Genomic DNA, 27924 nt, shown 5'->3' on the forward strand with positions numbered 1-27924 from the left:
GTCCTTTGTTAGGTAAATTCCCAGATATTTCATCTTCTTTGGCACTATTATAAAAGGAATGGAGTCCTTGATTGTTTTTTCACCTTGACTATTGTTGACGTATATAAAAGCTACTGACTTATAAGTACTGATTTTGTATCCTGAGACACTGCTGTATTCCTTAATCAATTCTAAGAGTTTTGAAGTTGAATTCCTGGGATTTTCCAGGTATAAGATCATATCATCTGCAAAGAGTGAGAGTTTGATCTCCTCTGATCCTATTTGGACACCCTTGATCACCTTCTCTTGCCTTATTGCGATGGCTAAGACTTCTATTACTATGTTGAATAGCAGTGGAGACAGTGGGCATCCTTGCCTTGTTCCTGATCTGAGTAGAAATGTTTTCAAATTTATATCATGATATTGGCTGTGGGTTTGGTGTGGTTGACCTGTATCAGTTTAAGAAATGTCCCATCTATGCCTATTTTCTTAAGAATTCTGATCATGAAAGGATGCTGGATATTATCAAAGCCTTTTTCTGCATCTATTGAGAGAATCATATGGTCTTTGTTTTTTATTTTATTGTTTTAATGTTTTGTATTTATAGATTTGCGTATGTTCAACCAAACCTTTAACCCTGAAATAAAACCAACTTTATCATGGTGTATAATTTTTTTGATGTGTTGTTGAATTCTGTTTGCTAAGATCTTATTGAATATTTTTGCATCAATATTTGTTAATGATATTGGTCTATAATTTTCTTTGTTGGATCCTTTACTGGTTTGGAGATCAGGGAAACACTTGCTTCATAGAATGTGCTGGGAAGTATTCCTTCTTTTTCTGTGCTTTGGAAAATGTTGTGTAAGGTAGGTACTAGTTCCTCTTGAAAGGTTTGATAGAATTTGGATGTGAAACGATCTGGTTCTGGACTTTTCTTTTTAGGAAGATTTTGTATTGTTGATGCTATTTCAGTGGTTGATATAGGTCTGTTCAAGATTTCTAATTCTTTCTGGTTGAGTCTAGGAAGGTGGCCTGCTTCTAGGTATGGGTCCATTTCCTTCAGATTTTCATATTTCTGGGAATAGAGATTTTTGGAATAGTCATTGACAGTTTTTTGAATTTCTGAAGTGTCTGTTGTCATTTTTCCTTTATTGTTTCTTATAGATGATATTAGAGATTTTAATTCTCTATTTCTGGTTAGGTTGGCCAAAGGTTTATCAATTTTGTTAATCTTTTCAAAAAACCAACTTTTTGTTTTGTTGATCTTCTGAATGATTCTTTTGTTTTTGATTTCATTTAATTTCGCCCTAATTTTGGTTATTTCTTTTGTTTTTCTGGGTTTGGGGTTGGAATGTTCTTCCTTTTCCAGTTGCTTGAGATGATCCATTAAGTTGTTGACTTCCTCATAAGGAATAATTTCTACACTTTTAAATTTGCTGAGGTTACTCTTGTGTCGTAGAATATGATCTATTTTGGAGGATGACCCCGGGGTTGATGAGAAGAATGTATATTCAGTTTTATTTTTGTGAAATGTTCTGTAGAGGTCTGTAAAGTCCATTTGTTCTAGGGTCAGGTTTAAGTCTAATATTTCTTTGTTTAGTTTCTTCTTGGAGGATCTATTCCCAACTGTGAAAGGGTGTAAAAATCTCCAACTATTATAGTACAGGAAGATATCAAATTGTTCATATCCATTAGGGTCTGCTTTATGAATTGAGGAGCATTCTGGTAGGGTGGCATAAATGTTAATTATCAGAATCTCTTCATGTTGGGTGTTTCCCTTGACAAATATGTAATGACCTTCCTTATCTTTCTTTATCTTTGTTGGTTTAAAGCTAATTGTATCTGCTATTAAAATTGCAACTCCTGTTTTTTTCTGGTTTCCATTTGCCTGTATTATATAGAAGTCCATCACTGAGCCCTGAGTCTATTTTTATCCTTTAAGGTAAGATGAGATTCTTGCATACAGCAGATATCAGTCTGAGTTGATGTGTCCAGTCAGCCAGCCTGGAGGACAGTTTAAACCATTCACATTAATTGAGAGAATTGATAAGCCTGGTTGTGTTTTGGGTGTCATGATTTTCGGATATTCAGTGGACATTTTTAACCCTTTCACCACCGTGGTGTTTTTTTTTTTTTTTCCAAAAATTTCTGGGTGAGTTTACTTTGGAGATAGAGCATTGCACTTGTCATTGTGGAGAATTGGTCTGAGAATATCCTGGAGAGCTGGTTTAGTTATGGCAAATTTCTTCAACATGTCTATATCATTAAAGTATTTGATTTCTCCATCACAAATGAAACTCAATTTAGCTGGTACAGGATCCTGGGCTGGAAGTTGTTTTTTCTTTTAGGAGACTGAAGGTTGATGACCATCTTCTTCTGGCTTGAAACATTTCAGCTGAGAGATCTACAGTCATTCTGATATTTCTCCCCTTGTAGGTGATGCTTTTCTTATGTCTGGCTGCTTGCAGAATTTTCTCCTATGTCTTAACTTTGGCAAAGTTAATCACAATGTGTCTAGGAGATGCTTTATTTGAATTGAGTCTTGCTGGGGTTCTGAAGCTGTTACTATCTGAAGTTCTGTATCTCTTGCAATGCTTGGGAAATTCTCCTCCAAAATCTCTTGGCTTAGAGCATCTGTACCTTTAGGACAATCCTCTTCTCCTTTGGAAATTCCTATGAGATGAATGTTTGATCCCACAGCTCTCTCAGGGAATGATCAGTTTTTGCTCTCCATTTGTCTGTCCTTTGAGTGTTTCTGAACATTCAAAAGGTTTGTCTTCAGTTTTGAAGATCCTTTCTTCTGCCTGGTCAACTCTATTACTGAGGGATTCTACTGTATTTTGGAACTCCTCAACTAACTTTTTCGTTTCCTTGTGCTCTGTGCTCTCTTTTCTCATTATGTCCATATCTTTGGTGACTTGGGCTTTGAATTCATTAATTTCTTGAGACGAGTTTAGAACTACTCTTTGGAATTCAATTTCTATCCTTTTTCCCATTCTATTAATCTTATTTGCCACCCATATTCTGAATTTGATTTCTGGCATTGCTGCCATTTGTTTATGCATGGCATCTTCAGTTGTATCTCCTTTGTCATTTCTTGGGGATGTCTGATCCACTCTGGTTATTTGTGTTGCCAGAGTTCTTCTGTTGGGTCTGCACCATGTTTATTTTCCATCGTTTGGTTGTTAGAACTGGTAGGGTGAGATTGAATTGGGATTCCCAGGTACTAGAGATAGCCCCTTACCAGAGTGCTAGGCTTTGTAATTGTGGTTTATCTCCTACAACCTTTCAAAGGCCCCTTTCAGAGTTTTAGCTGGAGACTCTGGGACCTACTTGGTGAGGTAGTGCAAGGTAACTCTGTTGCTCACAGGCCCAATAGGGGCTGGAGACCAGTCCTGTCTGCTGAACTCAGTCTACATGGGCAAACTACTCTCCCGCTGTGGGTGCCATCAGAGCTGGTGGTTCTGTACCCCATCCTGCCAGACACAGCCCAAACCGAGGGTCAACACTACCACTGGCCAGGCATAGTCATAACCAAAGGACTGCTCCTCTTCTCGCTGAGTGTCCCTTTTTTCCTTGTTAGTTACAGATTCTGTTCTGATGGTTGGCAGTCCACACTATTGCCCAGTTCTATCAGGACAAGACAAAACACTGTGCTCTGCAGGGGGCAGAACTTCAGACCTCCATGTGAGGGGGAAAGGGTGGACTGGGAGTTTGGACTTGTGGGGGAAAATATCTGTTCAATTTTATGCCTGGCAGGGTGGTTTCTAGGTTCATAAGTGGGGCTTACCTTGAGAAAGAGACCTGAAGTTTAGCGGCTCTCTCCAGCGAGGTAAAATGAGAAGTTTTTTGTTCCCTACTCGCTGGCAGATAGCCTGTGACAGGCCCCCTGCTTGACTGCTCCTCTAGTCAATAGGCTTTCTACCTGTAATTTGTTTCCTTGAATGCTCTTCCTTAGAGTTACAGCTTGCCCATCTTCTTTCTTGGCTCAGCTCCCTGTCTTTGGCTTCATAGAGTCTGATTCTGTCCAGTTTTTCTTCCTCTGCTCAGGAGCCTCTGCTGAGGGTTGCTATGGCCATCTTCCCAGAATTCCTCTTCTGCCTCTTTGAGTGCCTGAGTTAGCTCAAGAGCCTCATTCTCTGGCTCTGCAGTTCTTTGTTTTCCATAGTCTAATCTGTTACTGATACTTTCTACTGGATGTTTAAATTCCCTGGATATCTTGTATAATGCTCAGTCAGGGCTAATCTCCAGAATAATATTCATTAGGTAAGTTTTGAATAGTTTTGCTTAGTCAGGGATAATCTCCAGAATAGTATTCATTAGGTAAGTTTTTATTTCACATCCTCTCATCTCTTCCCTCTTCTTGTTTTCTCATGTTTTTTAAATTACTTTATGCCCATGTGTAGCCATCTGTAATTTTCCACTTACTATTGAGAATATATGATGTTTGATTTTACATTCCTGAGGTATGTCACTTAATATAATCGTTTCCAGTTCTACCAAGTTTGCTACAAATGACATTATTGTATTCCTTTTTGTTACTGAGTAGTACTTAATTGCATACACACACACACACCCACACACCCCACATTTTTTAATCCACTTGGAAATTGAAGTACACTGAGGTTGATTCTATATTTTTGCAATTGTGAATTGTTCTGCAGTAAACATTTGAGTGCAAATGTCTTTTTAATAAAATGACTTCATTTCCTTAGGGTAAATACTCAAGTAGTGAGATTGCTGGGTTGAATGAGAGGTCTACATTTATTTCTTTGAGGAATGTCCATACTGTTTTCCATAGAGGTTGTACTAATATTTAGTCCCACCAATAGTATGTAAGCATTCTTTTCTCTCTGCGTACACACAAGCAGCTATTATTTTTTGACTTTTTAATAATGGTTAGCCTAACAGGAATAAGATGCTATCTCATTGTAGTTTTAATTTGCATTTTCCTGATGATTAGTGATGTTGAGCATTTTTTTTATAGTTTGATGGCCGTTTGTCTATTTTTTTTTTTTTTTGAAAACTTCTATTCATGTTTTTTTGCCCCCTTTTATGAGGTGTTTTTTTCTTGCTGATTTAAGGTCTTTGCAGATTTTGGATATCAGTCCTTGATTAGATACATAGTTTGTGAATATTTTCTCCTATTTGGTAGGTTGTTTATTCACTCTGTTGATTATTTCCTTTGCTGTGCAGAGTTTCTTTGTTTAAAAAAAATGCTTCTCCTCAAGTAATCATAATTGAGAGAGGTTTTTAAGTCGAAATTTTGCTAAAAGGTAAAGGTTTCTTATTAAATGTATGAATGTATATTATTAATGTAATTGCTTATCAGATAACTCACTTCATCTAAATTTAGATAAATATTTTTATTTTTGAAATCTGAAGGCTGCAATCTTAGTATAAATACCTTTGTGTTAATATCATGTCACTGACTTGTAGGGTACTCCTTATTGACTGATGTCAGTGTGTCTGAAGAAAAATGTTAGGTATATGTTATAATACAGGAGGGAATATTCGGTAGTGTACACTTACCAGCACTTGCCCATAGGTTTAGTTGCTATGCATCAAACAAGATAATGTTTATTAAGAGATGTTTTCCCCCATATTTGTTTGTTTTCCAGTTTACTGTTAGCTTAGCCCTATGCCTTTTATTTTTTAGTGTATTCAAAAAGATACACTCTACTACACCCTAGGTAGTAGAGTATGTTCAAGTTATAACCATTTAGCCTTTTAAATACTTCGATTCTTACCCTTGACATTAGGGTATGCTTGTGATAAGTGTTATGCCTATCATAGGTATTTCTCTTTTGATAAACAATATTACTCATTTAAAAATATTTTTTTGGGCCAAGTATGGTGGCTTATACTTGTTTTCCCAGTAATCTGGGAGGCTGAGGTGGGAGGATTGCATGAGACCATGAGTTTGACACCAGTCTGGACAACATAGTAATAAGATCCTGTCTTTATGAAAAATAAATAAAAATATTAACGAAGCATGGTGTCATGTCCCTAGCTACTTGGGAAACTAAGAGGATTGCTTGAGCCCAGTAATTCAAGGCTGCAGTGATTTATGAGTGTACCATTACATTGTAATCTGAGCAACAGAATACCTTGTCTCAAAAGAAAAAAAAAGTCATTTTTATTGTTGAGTTTTGTAATCAAAAGTCTGGTAATAGGGCTCAGTGCCCATAGCTCAGTGGTTACCATGCCAGCCACATACACCCAGGCTGTCAAGTTCGAACCCGGCCTGGGCCAGCTAAAACAACAATAACAACTGCAACAAAAAAATAGCCAGGTGTTCTGACAGGCACCTGTAGTCCCAACTACTTGGGAGGCTGAGGCAAGAGAATCATTGAACCCCAAGAATTGGAGGTTGCTGTGAGCTGTGAGACTCTGTCTCAAAAAAAAAAAAAAAAAAGTCTAATAATAGGATGTTAAATTAAGAAAAAGTATTTTAGTTTTTAAATGGCAACTTTTGTGTTCTGTTCTTTTCCTTTATACACATATACCGAGAGATAATTAGAATAGATATTATTAAGCATATACTGTAGATGAGGTAACTAAGCCTCAGAGATTTGGTTTGTCAAAAGTTACGTAGATAACGGTGGAAGACCATATGTCTTCTGCTCCTTCATGAATAGGGAAAATGTCCACTGATTTGGGTTATCTATACCTTTGTACAATTCAAAACAATTATAAACACATTTTGCGTTATTTTTTCTTAAATATGATTTGTGTAGATTGCATATGTTAGTCAGAGGTTGGTCCTAATTAAATAGCCATAGAAATATGTTGCACATTTGAAAACATAACACACAGGAAATAGTTTTACATGTTCATAAATTTTTTATTTTACATGTTTACTTATATAAATATTTTTTCCATACTCATGTTTTGTATGGAAGAAAGATTTCAAAATATATTTAGTCATTAACTAAAGTGAATTAGAATGGATATAAAGTTGTAGGACTTTGGTCTAGAACTTAGTAAACCCAATAGGTATGGCAAAGAAATAGGGTAAAAGTGGCAGGTGAAAGTATTAAGTAAAGAACTCTATAAAGGTAATGATGCAGTATGGATCCTTTTACAGGGTTAGTAAAACTGAAGAAGAAATATTTATCCCCTTACTGGTGGTTCTTTGAGCTTGCCCAATACTTGTCTTCTATATATAAAGGAGGATTTCCTAGGAGTGGAGCTCAGAAATCATTCTTAAGGCTGTTTGTTGGAGGTTTAAAACTCTACAAGTGTGCACATTTGTCATTCTTTAAAAACAGAATTTAAATTTTACTTTATTCCAAAAAAGGAAACTTGTGTGATTTACATTGATTTTGCTGAATGAAGTTAATAAATAGGATAACCCTTTAAGGATTTTATTATCTTCATAATTGCCTATTTTGTGTGAATACAGATTTTACCTAGTTTAAAAGAATTTGCCTTAAAGGTACATTTTTTTTTTTTTTTTTTTTGAGGCAGAGCCTCAAGCTATCCCCCTAGGTAGAGTGTCGTGGCATTACAGCTCACAGCAACCTCCAACTCCTGGGCTCAAGCGAGTCTCCTGCCTCTGCCTCCCAAGTAGCTGGGACTATAGGCACCCGCCACAACGCCCGGCTATTTTTTGGTTGCAGCCATCATTGTTCTTTGGCGGGTCCGGGCTGGGAATTCGAACCCACCACCTTAGGTGTACGTGGCTGGCGCCTTGGCCGGTTGAGCTATAGGCGTCGAGCCAAGGTACATTATTTTGTAAAGAAAATATTTCCCCTCTGTGGTATTGCATAGCCTATTGAGAAAATAGATTTACAATTTTATGATTTTTCTGTGAATGTAATATTTGGCTCACTGTTGCTGCTGTTAAAGAAAAATTTTAATGTAAACAATAATATCTAATCCAAAGAAGAAAATTATATTTCCTTTTAATTTTATGATTTTTTATTTTAAAAATGTATATTTAAACAAAAGTGATAACAATGATAATTGCCAACCACAATTTAATGGCATTAAAGTAATTAGTGAGTTTTGATTCCTTAGTTTGTGTGCTGTACTCTAGTTTCTTTAAAAAAATATATATATATATTTTGGTATTTTAAAATATGACTTTCAGATTATAATAAAGTTTGCTATTTTGTGTGCTGTACTCTAGTTTCTTAAAAAAATATATTTTATATATATATATTTTTGGTATTTTTAAATATGACTTTCAGGTTATATTAAAGTTTGCTATTATAAAACCTCTGAAGACCAAAAGGATAACAATAATAAAGGATTTGGGCTGGCTAGGGTGGCTTCTGTCTATAATCGTAACACTTGGGGAAGCTAAGGTAGGAGGATTACTTGAGCCCACGAATTAGAGACCAGCTTGAGCAGCATAGTGAGACTTTGTCTCTTCAACAAACAAATAAACAAACAACCCGCCACCCCCAAAGCACTCATCAATACAGTAAGCCTCTGCACCTGTAGACCCTGCTACTCAGGAGACTGAGGGAGGATTGCTTGAGCCTAGGAGTTCAAGGTTGCAGTGAGCTATGAGAACACCACGGCACACGATTAAGACCCTGTCTCAAAAAAAAAAAAAAAAAAAAAAAATTAAAGATTTGGTTGAAGCAGCTTATGTAAGTCGTAGCTGCAAACCAACTTTATAGTTTCCTGCCCATTATTAGGCTATTTTAATTATGAATAAGACACTTACATGTAACTATTGGCCCGTAATGACACCTAGTATCTGTTGAATTAATGTTGGTAATTTAAAATTACTCAGTAGTTGTATATGGTTCTTTTGTTTCTCATGGGTGATTTGAGTTAGTATTTATTTGTATACTGTGGTTATTTTTGAAAATTTGGATATCTTTGGTAGTTGTGAGAGATCACTGTCCAATTTAGGATCTTGTTGTTTGTTTAGTGTATAAGCAATTCAGATAATAACATGATTTTACATTGGGTGGTATAAACTTACCTATGTGGTGAAGCCTTTTGAGAGGTGATTATCAATGATACATGTTTTTCATAGTGGCTCATTTTGATGTCATGTTTTGATGAAGTTTATTGGGGGTTACTTTGAGTATCCTTTAGAATTTGTTCCCGCGACTATCCTTTTAGAATAAACTTAGTCAAAAGTATCCAGGGATGATTGCTGTTTGGTTGTCTTTAAAAATGACCTATCTTGAGATGTAATAAATATGTCTTAGGAGATTGGGGAAATACCCAGACCTCAAGATGTGTACATCAGGACTAGAATTAAATTGTAGTCTATTTCTTTACTATAGAAATATTAGATTGTTTCTCTGAATGATATCTTAGCATAAGGACACTCTCTTCCTTTTGGACACTCTTCCATAAGGACACTCTCTTCCATTGAGAAGAATGGAAATTGGATAATATGAAGTGGGTTTATGTCTGACATCATTTGGGAAAAAGAAAGCTATTTAGGAGTCATGACTCTTGTCACCAAAGAAGTGCTCTTTATTGTAAGCCATCAGGTGTTCAGCATGGTTTTTTATAGTGTGGATAAAATTTGCTCTCAGAACTTTTCAGTTCTGCTTTATCTGATTCCATGTTTATTAGTACTTTGTTGGAACTGAAAATCTTTAGACTATAGTCTTCTAGCTGTCTTGTTATGAGAGAGAATCATTCATGTTAATACTCATGTTAATACTCATGAGAATACTCATGTTAATGAGTATGACATTACTAGTGAGTTTTGTTGATTTGTCAGGCACTGAGAGCTTTATCAATGCTGAGTTCTTAGGCGAAGTTGAGCTTTAGGATTTTTAATGATATGAACCTGATCTTACCAAGATGTTAGTGAAGTTCTGTCTTAACTTCTGGTTGGATTACATCTTTGACTTCCAATCTATTCTTTTTTAACCTCAAAATCAAGAAAAATATTGTGACTTTGTAAGTATTTTAAGACAATTTGGAAACCCTGATAAATTTAAATATATACTTACCTCTTGGTATATGCTGGGAATTGGTTCTAGGATCCCCGTGTATAGCAAAATCACCTATGCTCAGGTCTCACGGTTCACCCTGTGGAACCCATGTATATGAAAAGTTAGCCCTCCATATATGTGAGTTTCACATTTTGTGAATACTATATTTTCTATTGTGTTTGATTGAAAAAAATACACATATAAGTGGACCCAAACAGTTGAAACCCATGTTGTTCAAGGGTCAACTGTAATTTGTAATTCCAGAATGTGTATTTGATTTAACAAGGAAACTTTTTGCTTTTGATAATTGAAAGTTAGTTGAAATAGAATTTATCTTACTCTAAAATGTCAAGAACAATGCCGAATTATATTGTTAGGTGTGATGATAAGGGTGTTTAAAGATTTTTTTTTTTAGAGACAGAGTCTCACTTTGTCATCCTTGGTAGAGTGCTGTGGCGTCACAGCTCACAGCAACCTCAAACTCTTGGGCTTAAGCGATTCTCTTGCCTCAGCCTCCCAAGTAGCTGGGAATAAAGGTACCCGCCACAACGCACGGCTATTTTTAGAGACCAGGTATCACTCTGGCTGGGCTGTCTTGAACCTGTGAGCTTAGGCAGTCCACTTGCCTTGGCCTCCCAGAGTGCTAGGATTACAGGCATGAGCCACTGTGCTTGGCCCATGTTTAAAGATTTTTATAACATCTGCCTGAATAATGAATCCAGATCTTCTCAAAATATTGAGTTCAGTGAATGAGAAGAGGGAAACAGAGAATGATTTATTGTTTCATTCATATTGGTTATGTATCAATTTTCACAGAAGATAAAAGAATTTCAGATTTTTAAAGAGATTAAAACCAGGCATGGTGGCTCATTCCTGTAGTCCTAGTACTCTAGGAGGCCAAGGTAGGAGGATTGCTTGAACTCAGGGGTTGGAGACCAGCCTGAGCAAGAGAAAGGCCCCATCTCTACTGTTAAAAAAAAAAAGAAAAAAAAGAAAAGAAAACTTCTCCATGTGTCATGGCAGGTGCCTGTAGTCCCAGTTATTTGGGAGGCTGAGGCAGGAAGATTGCTTGAACCTGGGAGTTTGAGGTTGCTGTGAGCTAGGCTGATGTCATGGCCCTCTAGCCTGGGCAACAGAGTGAGACTGTCTCAAAACAAAACAAACAAGCAAAAAGACAAACACAAACAGATTAAATACTTCATATAGTTGGAGAAGTTTTGCCCAGTTGTGACTGGAACTTAGCTAACTCTCACCTGAACTTTTCAAATTGTTTTATAGCTTTAATTTATGTGTGCATGTATGTTTCTGTATTACTTCCCTTTTAATAATATATGCTTTGCATTCATGGGTGTTTGAGTACTTGTTATAATCTGCCACCTCCAAAATTAGGTCAGAGGCTTTTTTCTTTGTGTGTTTATTTTTCATGAGTTTAGTATTTTACATACAACTAGAGGGTACAAAAAAAATTTATATGCATTTTAAGAAAGGAAAAAACTGTATTAAAATTGTAATGCTCAAGTTACATTTGACTTTTGCAATTACTAGAGGCAAAAGTAATGTGACTTGTATTCATCTTTTGTTATTGTTATATATTATTATAATTTTAATACAGTTTTTTTCTTTCTTAAAATGTGTATGCACATTTTGGTACCCTCTGGTACTTGTTGGTATAAAGGTACTTGTTTATATTCTAGTACTTGTTGGTATAAAGGTACCTATATAACTATTTACTATCCAATAGTTCATTAATCTGATTTCTTTTAAATGACAACTCATATTTTTGTATTTTTAGAAAACTAAGACAAAACAATTATTAAATGTTTTTCTACCTTTAATGCTTTTCCAGTACAACTAAACTACTTTAAAATGTAATTTATTTCATTATTTATATTACATTAGGTGAAAAGTATTTCATTCTCTCTTTTTCTTTTTTTGTGCAATTGTAAATGTGAGTTTATAAAAAATAAACTCTTTAATTGTACTGTTTCTTTTTTTTAGGTTGTTATGGAGTTGATGGAGAGAGTGACTCTATTATGAGTTCGGCTTCTGAAAACTCCACTGAACCTTGGTTTTGTGATGCCTGTAAATGTGGTGTTTCTCCTAGTTGTGAGCTATGTCCTAATCAAGATGGAATTTTCAAGGAGACAGATGCTGGAAGGTTGATTTTATAATTATGTTGCGTTCATGTACTACTTCATAATGTTTCTGCTTTTGACTTACCTGTTCTATGTGGGTTTTCTGAATTACACATTTTCATTTGATTGCTTCTTTTTATCTCCTTTGCATAGATTAGATGGCTACTGGACTACAGATAGGGGAAGGAGGGAGGAAAACCCATTTATTTATTGAGTACCTGCCTTTGCCTTTCCACCCGTAATCTCATTAAATATTAATAATGACCCTATAATGAGGCAGGTAGGTATAGGTACAGTACCCAGAGCTCAGATCATTTAAATAATTAATTAGTTCAAGGCCACAAACTAGGGAGTAGTCAAATTGGAGCCCAGATTTGTCTTGTCTGACTTTTAAGAGTTTATCAGGAGATAGAATTTATACAGTGATTTTAAAAAGGGGAAGTTTAATATAAAGAACTATTAAGCTATGATAAAAGAGTAACCATGAGAAAGAAAAAAATTCTTAAGAATACCCAGGGTCTAAGGGAATGGTAAAATTGGAAGGATGACCTCTTCCCTCAGCTTGGGGTTCAGATTTTGTTGGCAAAATTGTAGCTGTAGCCTACTGGGTCGCAGAGAAGTATCTGATTTGTCTGGGTCCAGGGGGAAGCAGGGTGCTGGTTTGAAGCTTGGAGCATGTGTTGTCTGTATTGAGAGAGTCATGGGAAGTGATCTCCAGGTTGAACCAGGTATTCCAGATCACTGAGGGACTGTGCCTATGACAGTCCCTTCTGGGAAGTCCCTAACTCCTATAGTACCCTCTACTATTGAGCTTATTGTCATGCTGACTGTGAAGGAGAAATGCTGAAGAATTTCTGTCCATTATTGCAGAGCAAATATTAAAGTATGAATTTGATGTTGAGAGGCAATAAATTGATAACTGGCATAAAGACCTATATTTTTTTCACTACATTCACACTCCTGTTTGTTACCATAGTTTAGTAGTTATCATCAAAATAGTGTTGAAATCTTTAATGTTTTTTACCATCTGGTTTGTGACTTAAATATAAAGGTAGTTTTTAACCATTTGTATTTTGTATAGATCAGTAGATCACTCTCTTCTTCCCAGTGTAAAAGAGGGGGATACTTAAATTTGTATTTTGCAATGTTAAGGATATATACTACTTCATTATTTTTTAAACATGTTTAATATTATATAGATAATCTATGTAAGTTATCATAATAATTTTAACACTAAAAAGGTAGGATACATTTTGTCCTAAAATAAAGGATAGGCTTTTAAATTTAATAACACAAAAATAAAGAATATTTTTATGTTTTTTATTTTTGCCTTAATCAGTGGTTAGACCCTTGAGAAACGTTGCCATACAAAATTGCTGGGATAGCATAGAATCTTCCATGGAATTTTGGAGAACTCTCTGTGTTGATATCCAGAAAAAATGACTCAAAATTTTTTTCCTCATCCCCAAATTCAAAAATAAAATATATAATAGATATATTTACATGAATCTGTGGCCTGTAACATAGATGTGGGCATTATTTTATGTTTGGACTGGAGTTTCTAGGCCTTAAAAGTGTGTACTTTCATGTCAAACTGCCTGTATTAGGATTCTGTTTTTTTACTGTGATTATAGACAAATTATTTAACCTCTTTCCCTCTGTTTCCTTAGTACTATTAAAAAGATTAAGTGAGGTAATTCCTGTAAAGCAATTAGTACAGTTTCTGGAAAATAATAAGTGATCCTTGCTCCTGCTGTTGGTGCTGCTGTTATTGCTAGTGCTTCCTTATTAACAACATTGCTACACTTAAGGTAATCATGGAGTATCAGCTACTGCATACATTTTCTTGGTAACTCTTCCATTCCTGTGAGTTGATATTTATGCTGATAAGTTATGGTAAATAAGTAAGGCAATTTTGAAAAACACAAAGCTTCCAGTTAGAGAAGAGAATTTTTTTTCTTCTTAATAATTTACAAATTCTATTGAAAAATTGTAAACTAGCTGTCTCTTCATGCTACCATAATCCACAAAGCAACTTATAAAGTTGTTTTTAAATAAATGAAGAAAAGTGAGACCCCTTAACCCATTTAGGGGTGAGTGATATTTGTGTTGGCTACTGTGGATATTATATGTTTCTTCCAGGCAAAATTTTTTTATGTACCATTTGAACGCTTTATTTATTTAAAGGGTCCACATTCACCCATAGCAGTGATTCTCAACCTTCCTAATGCCGTGACCCTTTAGTACAGTTCCTCATGTTGTGGTGACCCTCAACCATAAAATTATTTTCATGGATAATAATTATTAATTATTAAAAAGGGTCACGACCCACAGGTTGAGAACTGCTGACGTATAGGCTGTAGTGGAAATTTCAGGTTTTGATATATTTTGGAGGATGTGATATTAGGTTGATTGAAGCAAAGCATTAAAAAGCCAAGAAAATTTAACAAGCCTTTTAGTATTCCATCTTCTAGTGGAAAGCAGGGGAAAAGAAAGTAATGTATGGGAAGAATGGAAAAGGTTTTGAGGTTGACTTATAAAATATGGACTTAATTAGGATTTTTTTCCTTCTGTTCTTGTAAGTCCTGCATAGAAAACAATGTGATTTAATGTCAGAAAACCATCAGTACCTTCATATCGTTAAATTTTTATATCTTTTGGACAGAATTTTTCTTACTTTTTTTGTAAACCTGATTATGGGAAATGTTAGAGTTAGTCTTTATGTACTTTATTGGTTGTCCTTCATTCTACTGTGAATGAAATGTGGCTCTGAACTAAATTCCTTACCTTTTTAAATAAGCATTATGGTATAATAGGCAGCATTGAATGTTTTAAGTCTGAGTTCTATCTCTTGCTTGCTTTATTATTAGAAAATCATTTAATCCTTCTGAACCCATTTCTTGATATGCAAAGTGACAATTAATAGTCTCCCACTCACCAGAAGCTTTTAGACTTTTTCTTGTAGTTAACATTTCTTGAGTGAAGACGGCAAGTGAACCACTATGCTGTAAGCACTTGGCATACATCTATATAACCTCCAAACTACCTTTGTGTTGCTCAGTGCCCAGTAGACACTTAGTAATTGATTATGGAATGAAGGAATGAAAATAACACACTGAAAGTGAATTTGTTTGATAACCTGTAAAGGCACCGCAGATACACAGCATTTCAAAATTCATCTTTATTGATTAATATAGTTTCCATTCTGAAATGAATAACTTTTGAGAAGTCTTTTTCTACTTAGTCTGCTTTTTTAAAATATATGAATTTAAAAGAATCTGTTAATAGTTTGTGCTAGAATGCCACTTCTGACTCTGTTTTTTGGTGATTTTATGTGATGCTTGTTTTCTGCTCCTTTCCCCAATGAACATCTGTCATAATAGCTGGAAGCAAAATTGATGGTAAAGTAACAAGGAAGATTTTTTTTTTAAATTTTCAGATTTGTCTTAATTACAAAGTTCTAAGCATGTACAGTAAACAAATGAGCAAAAAATTGTTTATAGTTGGCGTTAATATTAAAAGGGATCAAAATGTCTTGATGGTGATTTTCACCAACTTTGATATGTATTTTAATAAGGACTCAAGTTAGTATCCTCACGTGAGTGGCTGGGAGAAATAATACACTTGTGTGCCAATCATATTGAAATGGCAGTTTAAATCTGTAGTGTTTGTGTGACTTATAGTAGAACATTTCAAGAAGGTCAATGTGAAGCAAGGAGCCAGCTGTTGGGTTTATCAGAGATAAACTCCTACAGAGTATGGCGACATTTAATACATCAGTGAAGCATGAAAAAACTGCACAAATTAAATTGAGAAAGCAGCTGCTTGTTAAAGATGTGTATCTTTATATTGAACTCCACAGGGGGCATTTGGGAGGGTGGATTAAAATGTTCTATCAAGAAAATCTTAAAACCTTGGATTTTTTTCCCCAATAAAAAACTTTTAAGAACGTTTTCCCACTACCATTGTAGAATAACTCTTAGTCTTTGTCATTGCAAAGCCAGGACCATGTAGCATTCACTGTCTCTTTAAGTTGGGAGAAAGCCAAATCCATTAACACATTTACAAGATCTGCCATCTCATTTTTATCCCCTTTTTTATAAAAATGAAATAGATCTGCTATTTAAATTTCAAAATCAGTAATCCCACATTTTGTTTGGTTGTAAGCAAACAGGAAGGGTGCCTAAAATACTAAAAATGGCTTAGAGCGCTTTTAGAAAACAGAACTTAGAACAACCCTCCACCCTTCTTTTTCAGTGTTCCAAAACTGAGCATTCTTTGTTATAACATCAGTCAGTCTTTTAAAAATATTTATATTTTGGGTGTCTAAATTTTGGTACATAAGTTGTGCAGTGAACAGAGGACATGAATGAAAATATGACAGTTTTAACTTGGAAGGAAAGAAAGTCAAACTTTATTCAAAAACTGTTTTAGAATATGTCCTTAAAGATTACCTATCCACTTTTGGAAAAGAAAGCAGTTTTACCTAATTACTGTAGACTAACTTTACCCTTCTTAAATTAGGATCCTTAATTCTTCAAATGCTTAAAATAATGAATGTGACTACTTTTCCATGCATATGAAACTGATGTTTTGTTTCATTTGAATAGTAGTTTTATGCAAATATTTAAAAATGACAGATAAAAGCTATATGCAGTAAATTTTAAGTGAAAGGCAGTTAGGATTGTTAACTCAGTTTTGGCAAAGTTGCTGGAAAAGTATTTGTAGTCTCTTTTCTTGTTATCACTCTGTAGGTGTTCAGTATTCTTCAGTTATGTGTCTGAGAGTGTGAGATTTTAACATTGGATCACAGAATTCTTGCTGTAGTATTTTGAGATGGCACGTATTTTGTAGAGAATTTCATGAAAGGATTTGATAGTAAAATTGTATTTTCTTTCCTTATAGATGGGTTCATATTGTTTGTGCCCTGTATGTTCCTGGAGTAGCCTTTGGAGATATTGACAAATTACGACCAGTAACACTAACAGAAATGAACTATTCTAAATATGGTGCCAAGGTGAGATAAAGTGGTTTTGATTGTCTAAAAGAGAAAGATTTTGTTAGTTTACATGGCTTTTTATTTATATCATTGTTGACTACAGAAATGCTATTTAGTCATCATGCTCTTTAGCACTAAATTATTTCATTATTAGTAATAGTTTGCCCAGAAAGCCAGTAATGTATAAATTCTCCCATGTATTCTTAATTTGGAATAACTTATGGATGAAAATGATAATTGGTACTACTATTATTCCCCTGTCACTTTTCATACTGCCAAGTACTTAGACCAAAGCTTTGTTTATAATATATTGGATCACTTACATAAAATTAATTTTTGACTTTACTTTTAAAGTGGAATTTATGAAATTTTTAAAAAAAAAATAGTAGTTCTATTACTTTATTTTACTTAGGTTTCAAGGACTCATTTTTATCTATATGATTTCATAACCTACTGCTTAGCAGATGGTTCTCAGCCTTGACAGTTTACAAATTGGTTTTTACTCATTGAGCTTTAGAATTACAAATGATTAACTTAAACTTAGGTATATAATTACTAGAAACATCCCGGGAACACTAAAGCTAATTACACATGATACATTCTCTTTTCTTTAATACCTATAGGGAGATGAGGAAGGTAGACTCTTGAATAGCATCAGTAACGTATTAAAAGTGGAGTAAGAAAATGTCTTAGTACTTTCAGGCTGCTGTAACAAAATAGACTGGGTAATTTATTAAATAACAAATTTTTTTTTTTTATTAAATCATAGCTGTGTACGTTAATGTAATTATGGGGTACAATGTGCTAGTTTTATATATAATTTGAAATACTTTCATCAAACTGGATAACATAGCCTTCACCACATTTTCTTAGTTATTGTATTAAGACATTTATATTCTGCACTTAGTAGACTTAGCATGTATATTTGCACCAGAATGTTTATTGCAGCGCAATTCATAATTGCTAAGTCATGGAAGAAGCCCAAGTGCCCATTGACCCATGAATGGATTAATAAATTGTATATGTATACCATGGAGTATTATGCAACCTTAAAAAAGATGGAGACTTTACCTCTTTTATGTTTGCATGGATGGAGCTGGAACGTATTCTTCTAAACAATAGAAATTTATCATGCACAGTTCTGTAGGCTGGGAAGTTCAAGATCAGGTGCAAGCAGATGTAGTGTCTGGTGAGGGCTTGCTCTCTGCTTCAAAGTGGAACCTTGTTGCTACAATCTGACATGGCAGAAGGGGACAAGGCATTACCTTCAGCCTCTTTTATAAGGGCATTAATCTTGTTCCCTAGGTCAGAGCTCTTATGACTTAATTTTTTCCCCAAGGCTCCATTTTTTATTTTTTTTTATTTATTTATTTTTATTAAATCATTAATACAATGATGGGGTACAGTGTGCTATTTCTATATACAATTTGAAATATTTTCATCAAACTGGTTAACATAGCCTTCATATCATTTTCTTCGTTATTGTATTAAGACATTTATATTCTACATTTAGAAAGATTCACATGTACCCTTATAAGATGAACCATAGGCGTGATCCCACCAATCACCCTCCCTCCACTCATCCTCCCCTCTCCTCTTTCCCATATTCTTGGGCTATAATTGGGTTATAGTTTTCTTATGAAAGCTGTAAGTTAGTTTCATAGTAGGTCTGAGTACATTGGATACTTTTTCTTTCATTCTTGAGATACTTTTCTAAGAAGAATATTTTCCAGCTCCATCCATGTAAACATGAAGGAGGTAAAGTCTCTATCCTTCTCTAGGGCTACATAATATTCCTTGGTGTACATACACCACAATTTATTGATCCATTCATGAGATATCATCTAACACCAGTAAGATTAGCCCATATCACAAAATCCCAAAACCAGAGATGCTGACGTGGATGTGGAGAAAAGGGAACACTTCTACACTGCTGGTGGGAATGCAAACTAATATGTTCCTTTTGGAAAGACCTCTGGAGAACACTTAGAGAACTAAAAATAGACCTGCCATTTGATCCTATAGTTCCTCTACTAGGTATATATCCAGAAGACCAAAAATCACACTACAACAAAGATATTTGTGCCAGAATGTTTATTGCAGCCCAATTCATAATTGGTAGGTCATGGAAGAAGCCCAAGTACCCGTCGACCCATGAAAGGCCCCATTTTTAAATATTATCGTGTTGGATATTAGGTTCCAATGTATGAATTTTGGGGAGACACTAACATTTAGACACAGAAAGAACTTATAAATTGTTACATCTTGAAAAATTCTGATACTGAAAATTTAGAAATTTGATGATATAAATAATAATATTGTCCTTGGGCTCTAACCTCTCTTTCCAGTCCCCCTTCTCAACCTTCTCCCCAACCTTAACCCAGTACCCTTTGCTTTAGTTAAAGTAATTGCTGTTGAACTATCTTAAGTTCCCCTCTCCAGAACTAACTAGCCTCAGGGAGTAAAGCAGGCCCAAACACTGAACTTTCCTGGTCCTCAGGTAATGATACAATGTCGTGTTACCTCCTGATGCCTTTAAGGTAGGGGTCCTCAAACTTTTTAAACAGGGGGCCAGTTCACTGTCCCTCAGACCGTTTGAGGGCCAGACTGAGGGCACTGGGCAGGTTGAGTCAGCTGCTAAGCAGGACAGGCAGCAGCAGCAAAAACACCCGTTGGCCAGATAAATATCCTAGGCGGGCCACAGGTGGCCTGCGGGCTGTAGTTTGAGAGCGCCTGCTTTAAAGTATAGTTAAAAACATAATAATAATTTATTCAGATTGTCTACTTGGGGGACATTAACACAAATTACCTAGTTCACTGTTATTGCAAGTGGAAGTTACTTCTTTTTGGTTAGTAGCCTCATAATTTGTAAGCACAGTGCTTAGAAGAGAATAGCTCAAGTACTTTTCATTGGGCACACATTTTACAATATAAATCTAGCAACAATTAAAAAAACTCAAAGAAGGTTAAACTCATTTCTTATTTGATGATGCTTGCCATGCAAATTTAACATATCAAATAAGCCAAGTTGGGCAGTGCCTGTGGCTCAAAGGAGTAGGGCACTGGCCCCATATACTGGAGATGGCGGGTTCAAACCTGGCCCCGGCCAAAAATTGGAAAACAAACAAACAAAAAATAAGCCAAGTCAGTTTTGTTTTTCTCTTAATAAGCAGAGAGGAGAGATTTTGTGGTATATTCTAGGGGTCTTCTGTGACATCCTGAAGTTGGTTTGAGGTCTAAATAACTTAATTTTGAATTTTATCTTGGGAAGTTGTAAAAAGTGTCAAAAGGTTTAAAATACTTGATTAAATATAATTATAAATATTGTGAAGCAAAATTTTAGTTACCAAAAGTTACAAAAGAGTTTATAGGCAGATACAGAAAGTTACTAATTTGTAGGAAAATCTTACCTCTTTTAATAGCAAGAACTCCGTTTTCTTAAGTAATCAAAAACTTGTTAAAAGACAGCATGATAAATAAAGATAATAAATAAGAAATTATTTTGATAAGAAATAAAATCTTTGTTTCTTTGGCAGATTACTTAAAAGTAAGGAAAACCTTTTACTATTTGTTATCAAAAGCAAGCCAGTACTCTAGGAAAACATTCTTGTTTTAACAGAGACCAATTTCTAGTAGTGCATCAGTGTACTATTAATAATTTTGCTCAATTAAAAAAACTAAAAGTCTCTTCAAATATTGGCCAGGTTGATCACATATAAAATTGCTTTCCGTGCTTGCTTCGGCAGCACATATACTAAAATTGGAATGATACAGAGAAGATTAGCATGGCCCCTTCACAAGGATGACTCGCAAATTTGTGAAGCGTTCCATGTCCTCCCCCCCAAAAAAATTCGTTTTCCACAAACCTTCTATGACTTTGTCTAGCCATTCAGTTTTTATCTTATTTTTTTCCCTTTTTCTCATTGTGAACAACCAATCATTTCAGTCTAGGACAAAAATTAATTTCCTTAATATAACATAATCCATTACAAAAATACAACTGTCACACTTACAGGTTTTTACTTCCCTAAAACATGCCTTGCTTTTCTCTCATAGAGTTGTTTCTCTTTATTATTTCTACTTTTAATTATCATATATTAGCTAGAATTCTTAGTAGTTAGTGAATTTAATTTCTAGTGAAACTTAGGAAGCAATCAATTATGAATTGTCTATCACATACTAACATTCTGTAGATTAACACCATTTCATAATTTCTAGAAGCATGTGCTTCTTCATAATACAATTTTTAATGTGGGACATGTATACTAACAGACCCAGATATCTTTAGTTTCTTTGTAATAAGAAGCCAAAAGTAGAGATACTTACATTCAGCAATTAATGTTTCATTATTTTATCTTATTTGGAAATTATCTAGATATTCAGTGAATATTCATCATTTAATTAAACTTAGCAAAACACCAAAGAGTAATTTACCAGAACAGTATGGGAAGTTGTTTTAAGTACACATAACAACAAATAAGGGTAGCCATCAATAAGTTATTTCTCTCTTAGCTATTTACATTGCAGCATGTATAAGTTAGTCAGTCATGAAGGTAAGGACCCTTAAAAAAATGCATGGGCTTTTTTATCTTACTACTATGCTTGAACTGATACTTGTTAAAAAACACTTTTATGATTTTGCATTTGCCTTTTGGAGGGAGTCTTTTAGAGAGGTAATTTTTGATTTATTTAATCTCTTGGATGTCTTTTTATGCCAGTAAAAGATGTATTATTTTTGAGGCATTTTGGGTTCTTTGTTTTCTGAAGCACCTCACTTTATCAAGATTAAAGCTTCTTTGTTGTGGCCACTGTAACTCTCTAGTTGTTGTTAGTAAGGTTAACCCATTTTTTCAAATCATAGTTCTGGGCCTGTGATTTTTATACATAAAATAAACTGGTGTCTCAGAAAGTGAAGTCTCAGACTCCTTAGATTCAGGGGAACCCTTTTAGAAGGTCTCTGATGCCTCTAACTGGACCCAGTTCATTTATTAATTGGATTCAATCTAGTTCTGCACCCAGTCTGGTTAAAGAAATGCTCAAAGTCTGAGAGTTTAGAAATGCAAATTTGCAGAGTTCTAATCTGAGAACTCACCCATAACCTCCAGTTAATACAGAAGAGAACAATGAGCACAGTTAGCTTCTGTGGTTGCATTTGCCTAGTTGCTCATTATTCCTGGGAAACACCAGAGGTCTCCTTCAAATCCTAGGCTGACACACCCAAACTGTTAAAAATGATGAGCACACCTTATTTTAATATACTTCATTTAATTGAGCTTTACAGATTATGCATTTTGTACAAATTAAAGACGTATGGCAACCCTGAGTCAAGCAAGTCTGTATGCACAATTTTTCTAAGGGCATGTGCTCAATTTATGTCTCTTTATGACATTTTGGTAGTTCTTGGAATATTTCAAATCTTTTTATTATTACTGTATCTGCTATGGTGAGCTATGTTCCAGGGATCTTCTTTTGTTTTCTTTTTAATTGATTTTGCCCAGTGCCAACATGGGAATCTTGACTGTGTTATTATAATTGTTTTAGGACACCATGAACTATGCCTATCTAAGACTTCAAACTTAATTGATAAATGTGTATGTTTTGACTGCCTGTCACGACCCTTAAGGCCCTGGTCTCGGTCGCTGCATGAAGGAACCAGGCATAACATGAGAAGTACAGCTTGCAGGAGGTGGGCTAACCTTAAGTGCAGGGTAGCTCAGAGCCCCCTCCGCAATGGCTGTTTATTAAGGTTATACACAACAGGTATGGAAAGTTAAGGTAATGGCATATACAACAGGTATGGAGGTAATTACATGTGAGGGCTGCATGCGTAAGGATTGCCACGTGCTCTTTCCTCATGTCCTCATGTGTTCTTTCCCCACAACCCCCATGAAGAAGTACCAAGCATCAGTGTTTTAACACATGCTTACTAATGAGTGACCCATCTTATCTCATTCAGGAACACCGAGTTACTTGAGGAATTGCCCCTAAGTCATAAAACGTCTCTAGGCTTGCAGGAGACTGTCCTGTTCTCAGCGTTTCCTTTTAATGTGATATGAATCAGTAACTGTCCTTTGCAAGCACGGTGTCCATTCCTCTACAACTACCCCCATGGACTAACTGACCATTCCCATCTCTGTCCCTGTCCTTGAAGCTCCCTATTTCCTGAGACACAACAATATTAAAATGAGGCCACTTAATAACCCTATGGTGGTCTCTAAGTATTCAAGTGAAAATCAAAAGCCAGAAATGCTTAAACTTAGTGAGGAAGGCATGTGTAAAGTTGAGCTCAGCTGAAAGGTAGGCCTTCGATGCCCACCAGCCAATGTGTGAATGCCCAGGAAAAGTTCTTGAAGGAAATAAGAAGTGCTATGCCATTGAACACATGAATGATAAGAGAAACACCCTTTTTGTTGATATGGGGAAGGGTTTAGTGGTCTGAATAGAAGATCAAAACAGCTATGATATTCCCTTAAGCCAAAGTCTTGTGTAGAGCAAGGCCCTAATTCCATTCAATTCTGTAAGGGCTGAGAGCGATGAGGTAGCTGTAGAAGAAAAGTCTGAAGCTAGAAGAGGTTGGTTCATGAAGTTTAAGGAAAGAAGCCATCTCCATAACCTAAGAGTGGAAGGTGAAGGAGCAAGTATTGATGTAGAAGGAGCAGCAAGTTATCTAGAAGATCCAGCTAAGATAAAAGAAGAAGGCCGCTACCCTCAATAGATTTTCAATGTAGGCAGAATAGTCTTATACTGTTTGGAAGAAGATGCTATCTAGGACTTTCAAAGGATAGGCTGACTTTCTTTTAGGGGCAAATGTAGACGGTGACCTTAAGTTGAAGCCAGTGCTCATTTGTCTTTCTGAAAGTCCTGGGCCTTTAGGAATTATGCTAAATCTACTCTGCTGGTGCACTTTGAATGGAGCAACAAAGCTCGAATGACAGCAGATCTATTTACAGCATGTTTTACTGAATATTTTAAGCCCACTATTGAGACCTATGCTTAGAACAAAAGATTCCTTTGAAAATACCGCTGCTCATTTACAGTGCACCTCACACAAGAACTCTGATGGAAAAGTACAAGGAAATTAATGTTTTCATGGCCTCGAACACAACATCCATTATGCTGTCCATGGATCAAGGAGTAATTTTGACTTTCAGGTCTTTACTGTTTAAAAAAATAGATTTTATAAGGCTATAGCTTCCGTAGATAGTGATTCCTCTAGATCAGTGCTTTTCAACCTTTTTTAACTCATGAAACATTTGAACCTATAGTTAAACTTCTGTGGCATACTTAAATTATGTTGATTGAAAGAAAAGAGTAAAAATATATATATTTACTGTGCTTTGAACTTCTTTTGAAAATAATCTAATTACCTTTAAAACTTTTTGTGACATAACCTGTGATCCTCTCATGCTTATTTTGTTTTAACAAAATATCATTGGCCAAAGTAACTGAAAATTATGTACTCTCAGTCTAGCTCATCTACATAAATCAAATATTAATGTTGAGAATTATATTGGGGATAGTCTTCTGGACTGCATTGCATACCCATTTCCTAATCTGAATTACTTCTCAGTTCTCAGTTCCCTAGTTAACTAGTATTCTAAATAATTCAGACAGTTGAGGAAAATGTTATTTTCTTTGATAGATTGTTTTATAGTCTAATAAGACTCTCTTGTCAAGAAGTTTTTCCTTGTATTCATTCTGAAATTTCTTGTTCAATTTATCGTATTACATGAAGATTGCCCACTTGGGGAATTATCCCAAACAGTCTGTCTCTCCATGGGGTTTGACATCCTGTAAATAATTTAGTTTCTGTATCTTCCCCCCTTCTTTTCTCCTACTCCTGTTCTCTCTTCTCTCTCTCTCCCTATCTCATTCTCATGTTCCCTCTCTTTCTCTCTCTTAATCACATGTACAATTGCTATTTGCCAGTATTTTATACCATACTTGTCTGCTGTTACTGAAAAGAGATTGTGGGCTAGGCAGTAGAATGTCAGGATTTGAGATTATTTTTACATCTATACCCAAAGTCTTGTTCTTACTAGTTTTATTCATTTCTGATGTCTACTTTGGTGCTCCTACCCTAACTATTTTAACATTAAAACAATAGTTTTAGTGTCTATTAATTTTTTTATACTTCTCTTGTTTCCTTCATATATCATTTGCTTAGAATAAACTAAATAATTTCTTCAATTGTCCAAAGACTGGCAGTCTTTCATAATTTGACAGATTTTGATTTATGAAGATTGATTTTATCAGAGCAGTTTATATCTTGAGACTAATTTTTTCTCTTCTTCTGTTAAGATAGTTTAAAAGATAAAAAAAAAATTTGATGAGAAGATTTTGGTTAATTTCCACAGTTCATACTTGTGATTTTGCAATTTTTTTTCTATACAGAAAGAATATAAATAATTGGCTGTATTGTATGTCACTACCAATTTCACCAAAGAAGAAACTTTTTTAACCTAAAATTACTTTTAGTTCTCTTAAAAGTATTTTTAAAAATGCATTATTTCTAGGTTGTAGTGCCTAGATTTTTTGTTGGATTTTCTCTTTATTCTTGTTTGTTCTCTTTCATTTTCTAGGCAATGTGATATTGTTTAAGAGTTAGTATAGCTTAATGGTAGGATTTAAAGGAAGAATGTCCTGGTGTGAAGTGTGACTTCTAATTACTTTCTTTATTATTTTTAGCAGATTTCTTAATTTGTCTTCACCTCAGTTTTCTTATCCATAAAACGGGAATAATTATAGTACCTCTTCTGCATAGTACTTGTGAGTGTTAATTGTTTTCAACTTATGATAGACTTATTAGTATATAACCCCAATTATAAATTGAGGACCATTTGTATAAATTACTTACGATAATTTATAGACTTATCTACACAACCCCAATTATATATTGAGGACAATGCGTATAAGTTAGACATTTATAATTGAGGTATAAATTACACATGGTCCTCAATTTATAATTGGGGTTTTGTACTGATAAGTCTATCATAGTTGAAAACGTCTTCATTTGAAATTTATTTTAATACACTTAACCTACTGGACATTATGGCTCAGCCTATCCTTAAATGTGCAAATGTGCTCATCATACTTAAATTACATTGGATAAAATCATGGAACACAAAGCCTATTTCATAATAAAGTCACGAATATTGCATGTAATTTTTTTTGATACTATACTGAAAGTTAAAACAATGCTTGTATGGGTACTTGAAGTATGGTTTCTACTGAAAGTGTATCGCTTTCACACCATTGGAAAATCAGAAATGTAAGTCAAATCGTCATAAATTGGGGACCACTTGCATGTATAAAGTGCTTAGAGTAGTGCCTAGCACATAGTAAGTCCTCAAATAGTATAACTTATGATTATATTGTTAATTGTTATTATCATCATTGTATTAATGGAATTTTGATTTATCGGAACCATGTAGAGAATGCTTTTTTTTCATATAAACTCTTGACTTGCCTGCAGTTATTGTTTGTATTAGTATATGATTGGTTCCCTATTTGTATTTCTTTAACTAATTTTTAATCTATGCTTTGTATGAGAATGTGCTCTGAGAATTTTTGTGCTATTTGTTGTAGGAGTGTAGCTTTTGTGAAGACCCTCGCTTTGCTAGAACTGGAGTTTGCATTAGCTGTGATGCAGGGATGTGCCGAGCCTATTTCCATGTAACCTGTGCTCAGAAGGAAGGTTTGCTTTCAGAGGCAGCAGCAGAAGAGGTATGTTTATATAAATCCATAGTTAGTGAATATGCACATAAGATTTCTTATGACTATATTATGTCCTATAATATGTATAAATAATAAAAGAAAATTTAAAATGTGTTCTTAAAGCTTTTGCTGAGATCACTGTTCTAAAATTTTAAGAGTACATATTTGTGAGTTTTGTCACTCTTAAAGCTCATCAGACATTTGGAAAATGTGCTAAAATTTTTATAGGGAGAGCTGACAGATAAAAATAATCAAAGGTGTTTTAAAGCATTAAAATGTCAACATATTTTATATGAAAATCTGAAATTGTATTTAGGTAACATAGCTCTTTTTTTTTTCTAAGCAAAAACATTACTGTATTTTTAGTATCTGTTTCTGTCTCTTTACTATTATTTTTAATTCCATAGTACTCCTTCTAGGTTTATTGGCTTCAGATCAAGCAATTAGTAGTTTTCAAAGTGTTTTGGGGACTCCTTGAGATTCTTTCAAAGAGTCTGAGGTTAAAACTGTTTTCTTAACATCATGAAAATGTTATTTACCTTTTTAAACTTTTTTACTCATAATAGTAGATATTTCTGTATTCAAAATACTATGTATAGAATATGGAAACAGTTTTGAGAATCCAGCTATCTTCTATGTCAGCTTTCTAGACATTAAAGCCAAAAAATGTAAAATAATGGTGCTCTCTTCACTAAATTTTTTGTTATAAATTATAGTTATTTAAATAAAAGTATATTCTGTATAGTGGGATTTTGAAAATATAAGTTAGTGTATTTCTAAAATTTCTCAGTTTTAATTTCTAATATGGTAACTGCCTAAAAATATATGTCACATAAGCTCTAGAGTTTTCAGAAATTTTTAGGAGAGGGAATCATGAGAGTAGGCTTCCCTTGATTCTTTAAGCTCTTTATATAATAAATGTTTATTCAGCAATTTTTATAGTATATTCATCATGGCTGTGTGGTAATACCTAAGTCTCTTTTTGTTATATTCTTTTATTGGTTAAGTTTTCAGTGTTATATAAAAATGTTTATTATGCTGAACTTTTATCTTAATACATTTATTTCATTGCTAGAAAACAGAGAAAGACAATCTGATAAAGAAAATGTGTTGAGAAAAATTTGAGGAGTATAATTTATGATTAAATAGATCTTATAGCAGTTGTGTTTTT

General features: G+C 34.5%; 1 protein-coding gene and 1 non-coding gene across 2 annotated transcripts in view; both read left to right on the forward strand.

The window, feature by feature from the left end:
* Positions 1–27924, forward strand: part of PHF14 (PHD finger protein 14) — a 194424-nt gene that overhangs the window by 30876 nt on the left and 135624 nt on the right. The window contains exons 5-7 of the mRNA XM_012812504.2: positions 11901–12060; positions 16943–17054; positions 26625–26762. Coding sequence (XP_012667958.1) covers positions 11901–12060; positions 16943–17054; positions 26625–26762 — 410 coding nt within the window. The remainder of the gene's footprint in view (positions 1–11900; positions 12061–16942; positions 17055–26624; positions 26763–27924) is intronic.
* Positions 20767–20873, forward strand: LOC111722067. The gene has a single exon (XR_002771014.1). It is a non-coding gene; the product is annotated as a U6 spliceosomal RNA (small nuclear RNA).

This window comes from Otolemur garnettii, unplaced genomic scaffold (genome assembly GCF_000181295.1).
Source record: "Otolemur garnettii isolate 467f Iridium unplaced genomic scaffold, OtoGar3 scaffold00005, whole genome shotgun sequence".
NCBI lineage: Eukaryota > Metazoa > Chordata > Mammalia > Primates > Galagidae > Otolemur > Otolemur garnettii.